At 28.2% G+C, this 9,298-nt stretch overlaps 1 protein-coding gene across 2 annotated transcripts; it reads left to right on the plus strand.

Moving 5' to 3' along the window:
* Positions 1–2,675: 2,675 nt before the first annotated feature.
* On the plus strand, positions 2,676–5,722 carry LOC106758088 (UV-B-induced protein At3g17800, chloroplastic). 2 transcript variants are annotated; one of them, XM_022779588.1, is made up of 3 exons: positions 2,676–3,288; positions 4,727–5,080; positions 5,165–5,722. In XM_022779588.1, exons 1-3 carry the CDS (start codon positions 2,939–2,941, stop codon positions 5,520–5,522), a joined length of 1,062 nt encoding a protein of 353 aa, XP_022635309.1. In that variant the 5' UTR covers positions 2,676–2,938; the 3' UTR covers positions 5,523–5,722. The 2 variants fall into 2 exon arrangements, with proteins under 2 accessions (XP_022635309.1, XP_014496486.1); XM_014641000.2 differs by having other exon boundaries at positions 2,677–3,288; positions 4,727–5,722.
* Positions 5,723–9,298: the final 3,576 nt, after the last annotated feature.

Raw genomic sequence — 9,298 nt, forward strand, 5'->3', positions numbered from 1 at the left:
AAAGTCACAAAAATATAAAAAATATAAATAATGTAAATGACTAAACCTAAATATAACATATTATCTATAATTTTATGTTCAACATGGTTTTTATATATACGAACAAGTGAGAAACATACTTGTGAGGTTGATTCCTTGCTCTAGATTATATAAATATGTTTTGTTTTAATTTAAATTTTTTTCTATTTCTAAAATTTTCTTAGTTTTTATTTTGTTTTATATATTAACTTGAATTCACTTAATTCTAAGTTATTGATATTCAATCTTATAAAACGTGCAATTCTTGACAATTTTTTTAAATGGTTTACCAATTTGATTTGTAACTCGATTTACTCTTGAGTAAATATCTGCTTCAAGTATGGACCATACACGTATGAAAATTATTTTGGCGATGATAGATACAATTAAAATTTACTAAGTACTCATAATATATCTTTTGGGTAAAGATGACAACTGGTGATGGTGACCAATAGGATTAGTACCATAAACATATTTTCTATTTAAAAATATACTTTAATTACTGGAACACATTTATGATATATTATTAGTTTTTAACTATTGCTTTTAAAAGCTATTGAAATTCAATTTAGATTTAGTTTCTGTTTGGATTTATGAGTGACACCTTTGTTTTAATAGTTTTGAGAAAGTTTGAGGGCCATGATTTGTGAGCAAGAGGATTGAAACCATCATGAAACAAGAGATTTGGGAATGTACGGTTCATATACAAGTTAATTATATGTATGCTATCTAGCTCAAACGGTATCTTTGAGGTTTTTAAAAATGGATCAATAATAAAGTTAGTTATTGTTATTGAATTAATGATTTAGATAAATAAATAATTAATAAATTAATAACAGAAAGATTAAAGATATTGATAACTGCTGGATCTGAAAGCTGTTTACGAATAACATAATAACATACCAGAATTAAAGGTATGATCATTTTGTTGGACCTATGCCACTTTAAGCTCCATAAAATAACTTATAAAGTAAGATTCATCAAGTTTCAATAACTTATTCTCAATACTTACTCTATATTAAATAATATCATTATCATGCAAAGTCATTGACTTGAATGTCAAAATACTGACACATAATATTAATAAAAACTAAAACAGTAAGATATAATTAATAAAAAAATTAGTTCAAAATTGTTCTCCATTTTTCAGATGGTAATTTTTATTTTTTTAAAATAAAAAATATGATACCTTAATTTTTTTTCCAAAAACATTATTATTTTTAGAAAAATTATTATTACGTATTGTTGAATATTAAGATGTGTTTTATTTTTAGATGTTGAAAACTTATAAAACATACAAGTTTTGTTTTTAATATGAATAAGTTGTGATACTATATCATTTGAATATATTTTTAATAAAATACAATTTATAATAAGAGCTATATACAGTTGGATATACTATCCAATCTTATCTTAACCAAGAAAGCTATTCTTATCTTATCTGTCATTGAAAACTTGACACATTCCTAAATGATTTGTGAGTTTGTTTTGCCAAAGTTTCAGCAATAAAAGAGAAAAAAAAATAAATAAATCACAAAATGAACCTTAAAAGAAAAATTATGTATTATATTTGAAGATAACTCTTTCAGAGTAACGAAGTTGTGTCGTTGTTTCTTCGGCCGGCTTCTTTTCTTTTCTGTTTTGTTCTTTTCATCTCATTCTTCTATCTTGAGATTATCTTTTCAACAATGAACAATTATTTTACATTAAAATCCTCGTTACGTGTTCACTTTTCTTTTCAATATCACTCATCAATGTCAAAATATGTGCACACCATCAAACAACTATACTAAGTAGCTATTCTCATATTCACTTTTTTATGATTCTTCATTTTCAAACTTTGACCACGAATAAAATTTTAATTTTTTTTATCAAAATAAATAAATATATGAATAGTTGCAATGAGTGAGCATTCCTACTTTTCTAATCGAAGAATTACATGAACATTAGTCTTTCCAAATATCATTCATTCATAATCCAAATCAAAATTTAAATGGATATGAAAAAAAATATTCAAACACATTTACTATCTACAAAATAACAAGCATTTTTAAAGTTAATATAAACAATGTTTTTAAGTCAAAATTTGGTACCATAAGTAACCAGTTATAACATTTTTTTATCTCCAAATTAGGAACTTTATTATTAATGAAAAGTTGTTGTTAAGTCACTTTTTTTTTATTGTTAAAAAGTTTACAAAATTATAAATTGGAAGAAAAAGAAAAATGGGTACATATTTAAATTTTTCTTCCAATACATGTTATGTTAATTATAATAAAAAAAATATGAAAAATGTGACAATAATAGAAACCATAGAGACATCTCTTTTAAATATATATGTATGCCTATTATAGCAGTAGGTTGAAAAATAATTTCTTTGATAATAAAATTATTATTATTATTATTATTACTATTATTCTATATTTACTTCTCTTCTATATTTCATATATCCTTTTTATTTTACTTCCTTTCAAGTAAAAGAGATGAACTTTAAACATTTTCCTAGTAATATTAATAATATATGATTAGAACTTGAATATATTTTATTTGACTTGAATTTTGTGATGAAATTTGACCTGAATTTCAATTTCTGCATTTATACCTAAATAGAGTTCTTCACTCAAGTGTGCATATCAATCTCATGTTATATATCACATATCTGTATTCATTATTTATAGGACCAACTTTATCTACAACATTCATTCATCATAACTGAAATCCTTTCATTCTACAAAAAGTGTCAAACAAACCCTATCCTTTTACAAGCAAAATCTCCCTTTCAGGATTCTGTTATTCTGCAACACACCACTCACTCATCACACTTCTCAAACCAACCCTTCATTGCTCCATCTTCTCTAACCACACCCAGATAAGAAAGAAGCCAAAAGATCCATTTTTTTTTCTTTGGGTCTTCAACAAGATGGAAAAAAGTGTCTCCAACAACCACCACCTCCACCTTAGGACCATGCTCACTCTTTCACAGCCACCACCATCATCATCAGCTTCGTTCAAAACCCAGTTGAGAGCGTTCCCGAAAAGGTTGACGGTGAGGGCCAGTGCGGGAAGGAGGCACTGCGAGTTCAGCAGCCTCAACGCGCCCCTTGAGCCACGCTCCCTCGTGGGGAAGTTTCTCGGCGGCGTGTTGCAGAATCGCCGCCAATTGTTCCACGTGGTTGCCAAGGAAGAGTTGAAGATGTTGAGTGAGGATAGAGACTCTGCTATTGCTCGCATGATTATCAGTCAGAACTCTGATGAAGCCCTGCTTCATAGGTTTCTCTCCCATTCCAATTACCTCTTATTGGTTATTGGAATTTTTTACTCTGCTTGATTCCCTAACATTGTCTTCATGTTAATTAAAGTGCACATGCATGTATGCATTTGATTGCAATCTAATTTATGATTCTTAGTTTAATTTAAATAGTTAAAGTTTTTTAGTTTGTGTTCTAATTTACTGTTTTTAATTTAATTTGAACACTTAAAAAAAAAACCATTTTACACCATTACTGAATCACAGACTTTTATTTATGGTAAAGTTTTGTGAACATTAATTTATATTTTTTGTGTGATCTTAGATTATATTGTAGCAACTTCCATCTATTCATCTTTTAGTTTTTGTTGCTATATGTGGATGTGGCTTGAACAAGATCTGTTTTAGTGTATTTGGAAACAATAATGGAGCAACTTTTTGTATGAAACTGAACCTTATTGAATCGTATGTTAGAAATTCTGACAGTATTGTCTGATTTTAATGATATTCTTCTTCAATAAACATTGATAGTCATTAAGGTGCAAACAGCTTTTCAGTGTAGAGCTGAGGAGATACCCATAAACTGGATTATTTATACTATTAAAATGTTTCATTGAATAAAAACTATATTCACAGGTTTTGATTCAAGTGCCTTGATGTAAATTGAAAGAATAAAGAGTCGGTTTACTTATTCCAGTCCTCCACATGAAATATATTTATTGTTAAGAAATCTTACACGAGTGGATTTTCAGCAATCATACAACATTTGTTTTCTTTTACAAGATCCATCATACCAGTAGGATTGTCTGTTGGTCATTTTGTTCACTGTTATTTGAAAACTTGAAAGGAGCTTTTCAAAGATGTCTTGATTCTGTTCATGTTGTTTTTCTCTTTGCTTTCTTTTATTTATGATCAATGATACATCCATCTCTGTGGTTATTTGTTTGATCTTACCATAGATAACAACATTATTCTGTATAGGATTGGTGTTATCCATTATGTTTGACGCCAAATCCCTGCAGTCTGATCAGCATTTATCAAATTGTTACTCTTTGAAAAGCCGAGATTGAGAGGTTTTTCCGTTTTTGTTTCCAGTTCATTAATTTCCTTGTACATTATTTCTGGGGGTGCCAAGTTTATCTGCATTAACCTACTGTAACTGTGTTGCTCTGGAGATCCAATACCTTGATATTTAGAACCTGTAACTGCTCTTTGCTGAATATATGTGTCAGTTTCTTATGTTTGGTGCAAAACAACTTGGTTTTAAGAATTTTAGCCTTAACCGATGCTTCACAAAACTTGGTTGTCTAAAGTTAATTTTTATTGATTTAGAATCATCTGTTGCAACACAGACTGAACATATTAGACTTTTGTGCATATGTAAAAGTGAAAAATGCACAACACTACAAATATCAGTGGTACTTGTGGAATTTATTGACTTAAATGTTTTCTGAATTCCAGGAGGATTGCAAAAGTGAAGGAGGATGAGTGTATGGTTGCTATATCAGATGTAATGTATTTGCTGATTCTATACAAGTTTTCTGAAATCAGGGTTCATTTGGTTCCAAAGCTTTCTAGTTGCCTATACAATGGAAGGCTAGAGATATTGCCTTCTAAGGATTGGGATCTGGAGTCTATTCACAGCATGGAAGTTTTGGATATCATAAGGCAACATGTCAGCACTGTCACAGGCTTGAAATCAAATCCTAGTGTGAGGGAAAGTTGGGAAACCACTCCAATTCGACATAGCTGGCTTGCTCGAGTTTACGTTGCCTCCATATTGTATGGTTACTTTCTGAAGTCAGTTTCATTGAGGTACACCCTAGAGCAAAGTCTTAACCATGGTCTTCATCCGGGTCAGAAATCTTGCCCTTCATTTCATGACATGTATCCATTCAGGTCAAAAGATGTGATGCTTGGCAACAAGAATGACATGCAATCTGTGTGGCATGATTTAATCAGGCAGGAAGAGGGAATTGAGGATATAAAATGTTATGTTATGAGCTTTCACCCAGACTCATTTCAGAGGTGTGCAAAACTGAGATCTAAGGAAGCTGTGCAGTTGGTAGAGAATCATAGTAATGCACTTTTTGGAAATGGGAAATCTGGTTTGTCTCAGCATGATGATGTTATTGTAACTTCATTTTCTAGTCTGAGGAGGCTAGTCTTGGAGGCTATTGCATTTGGATCCTTCCTGTGGGAAACAGAAGATTATATTGACAATGTTTATAAGCTTAAAGATCATGAGGTAAAGTAAAGGAGAAACATGTTGCTAAGTAAGTTTCCACTTTTAGGCCTATTCTCTTTGTATATAAATGTGGTTAGATTTAGGATAACTTTATTTTGTATAGAATGATGCATTACCTCTGAATAATGTATAGTTTTTAATGCTTGGATGGTTGCCGGTAAAGAAGAAAAAGATTTTAACGGGTAACATAGTTAAAGTTGTTTACTTTATATGGATCTATGTTTGGTTTTGTGCAGTTTTCTATATGATGCTTATAAATGCCATTTTCTTAAAGAATGTTTTACTTGTTCATTTGGTCACAATTCCTACTCTAGTTGAAACTGTTCAGTTAAATTCTGTAATTAGAAACACTGTATATTTTTGGTTTGAGTGAATTTTAGTTTGTTTCTTTGAATTAAAATATCGAGTTTGAGTACTCCAAAATTAAAGTGATTAGGATAGAACATTTCATTGAAGATGATGAATGATAATTAGGGTTTTTAGAGAGATTAGTCATACTTTAATATTTAATATTTTATATAGAGTTGTCAAAACGGGTCATCTGGTCTGATTCATTAGGGATTGATCACTTAGTGAGCCAACTTAACCCAACTCATTTATTAGCGAGTTAGAAAAATTAGAATCTGCCCGACCCACCATGGTTTGGTAGATAAACGGGTTAGTTCACTAGCTCACTTAATTATAATTTTTTTTTAAATAAAAAAATACAAACTTTCTATAATTCAAATTTAAACAAATTTACTTTTTATAATTCAAATCTAAACAAATTTTACTTTCATGGGTGTTTAATTAGTTTTGAAAATATGAAACTTAAATAAATTTTCAAGCAAAAAAAGAATAATAAATATTTTTTATAAAATTAAAATTAAATTTTAATAAAATAAAATTAGGTAGGTGAGTTGGTGGGCTAACCCGACCTTTCACGGGTTCAATCCGGATGAATTGGGTTGAAATCTGACCAGCATAAAAAAAATACAATTTTTTTTAAATTTAATCCGATTTAAACCCGTGGTAGGCTGAATTGATTTGTAAGTTGTGACCTATTTTAACCGTTCTAATTTTACATTAATACTTGGTAAACCTGAAATAGTATAGTAAAATCTTTAGCATTTTAGCATTTTACATTAATAACATGGTGCCTAAACAAATTTAGTAATTATAGAATACTATTACTTTAACGATTAAAAAAAATATGAATAAATTTGTTGATAAACATTACTAAGAAAATAGTTTTTTTTATATAAATTATAATTTATATAGAAAACATTTTATAATTATAATTATAATTTATATGTAAGTTTTTTTTATAGAAAACATTTTACATTATTTTTTGAAAAAATAATTATTATTTTATGTATAAACTAGTCGTATATTAAAAATTGTATATTATATTTTTTAGTTTTTTCTTTTTTATATTATATTATATTACATAATTTTTTAAATAAGGTCATCTTTATATTAAAAAAATTTATATTGTATATTACATTATATATAAGTCTATGCTATTTCATTAAAATATAAATAAGAAAAAGTTAAGGAATTTAAAATTTTATTTTCAATCATAATGAATTTAATAAAAAGTTATTTATGCAACACTCCAATTCAATAAAATCACCTCAGTAATTAAAACATTACATCTTTATTACATATTTGATAAAAAATATAAACAAACATAAGTGTATATAATATGTATATGTATTTACAATTCTCCATGAGAAAATTAATGAATACTTTAAAATTATAATTATATTTTTATTAAAAAAAAAGTATACAATAAAAAACCATATATTTAATTCTTAATTATTATATTTTAAGAAGACAATAAGAGTTTCTAGCTATTTGACAACTGTTTTAATAGCATTATTATTTGATCACACATAAAATGCGATCATAATAAGAAGAAAAAAAAGTAAATAATTTTATACTAATATATACATTATTAAATTATATATATATTACTTTATATAAAAACAATTCCATCATTTGCTTTTCAAACCTATAACTTAGCCGTTGTTCCAAACCTAACCATTAACGTCAAATCTCCAAATTTATTTCTGAAACCATTTCATAATCAAAATAGAATAAAACCACAATTTCAAAACAAATAAAGGACTAGTTAGTTCTCTTTACCTTTCCCTTTCCATGTATATTTTTCTTTCACTCTTTCTTGTGTTTCAAAACACGTTCTGTTTTTTTTTTGATAAAATACAGTTTGTCTTTTATTCTATTTATAGAGTTTCATTCTACCTAAATCTCTCCATCTTGGAAAGATTTATGTAACAATTTCAATTTATAACTTCTTCAAAAAAAATCAACTTATTTACTCGTTTTTATTCACTAAATATTGAGGACTCATTTGTAACCATTTAATTGAATCAAATAATTCTTATAAGTTAAATAATTAACAAATCAATAAATCTTTTAAATTAAATACTTACTAAACCCTTTAATCTTTTAAACACCTTGAATAAAATGAAGTTAAAATTTTATAATTAATAAATCATTTTATATCTTTTACATAAAATATCTATTTAACCTCATTTAATTATATTTCACCATAGCATTCGCATGACACCATTTAAGGCAGTTTTTGGTGGAGATCCTCCTCTACCTGTGCCATACCAATGTGATTCCAGGGATTCTATATGTAGATTGGGTTTGTATTGGTTTTAATTTGTATTATAATATTGGAGTTTGGATGATTCTCTTGGCATGATGTATGTATCTAGGATGCTTGAATATGTGCATAAGGTCTTACATATTTTATATGTTTTTGCATGTTCTCTGCTTCTGTTTTATTTATATTATAAAAATATGCACCATTTTAAAGGAAGTAGGTTAAGGTAAACAAAATGAGTTAGGTTGGTTAATTATTATAGCATGCAGAATGCACGCATCACTCAGCTGTGTTGGCTTTATTTCATATGATATGACACAACAAAGGTTTGATGAGTTTTCTTTTCCCATGATGAGTTTTCTTCTGTTTTATCTTTATCTTCATTCGTCAGCAATCAAACTTCTTTTTTTTCAGTGTTGTTATGAATGAACATGTATATGCAGGAGAAGCTTCAACAAATGAAGAAAGAATATGCACACTGAGAAAGAAGCTTCAAACATATTTTCAGGTGTAACTTCTAAGAAAATTGAAAACAACTATAAAGAGACAAAACAGTACGAAACACAAATAGGATTTTTCTCCATAACCAAAGCCACAAACATTGTCTTTGCTCCAACATTTTGACTAGAAAAGTAAATCTATCCAAAAACACAACCAAAGCACGACTTGCATTGGATTTAATTTATTTTCCGTTTATATATGTGCATTTATGCTCATATATTTATATTCTGTTTTTATATTTATATTTAGTTTTTATATTGTTTTAAACAACTATAGATATCAATTGTACTACCTTCTTATTATTGAATAAATTTTCATCTTTTCTTTTCTTATAATTCTTGATCATGTTCTTCTGCAACCAATTCTCTTACTGCCAAGATCTTCATCTTCTGCCTCTCGTTCTTGGCTTTCCTACAATTTCTTCTCCTTTTATGGCTACTCCCTCTATTACTCTCGCATCATTATGTTTTATGCTTTGAATTTTTTTTCTAGGGTTTTTAATGAGAAACAATTGAGTGCTTTAATCACTCGTAGCCCTGGATTGATTTTTGAGGAATCTAGAGGGGTTTCCGAAGATTCGGGTTGTGAAATTTTTGTTCAATTTAAGGTTGTGAAATTCAATGGCTTCTGCAATTGTTTCTTCTTCTAATAATTCTCAGGCACAGTC

Source organism: Vigna radiata, chromosome 4 (genome assembly GCF_000741045.1).
Source record: "Vigna radiata var. radiata cultivar VC1973A chromosome 4, Vradiata_ver6, whole genome shotgun sequence".
In the NCBI taxonomy this organism is placed as follows: domain Eukaryota; kingdom Viridiplantae; phylum Streptophyta; class Magnoliopsida; order Fabales; family Fabaceae; genus Vigna; species Vigna radiata.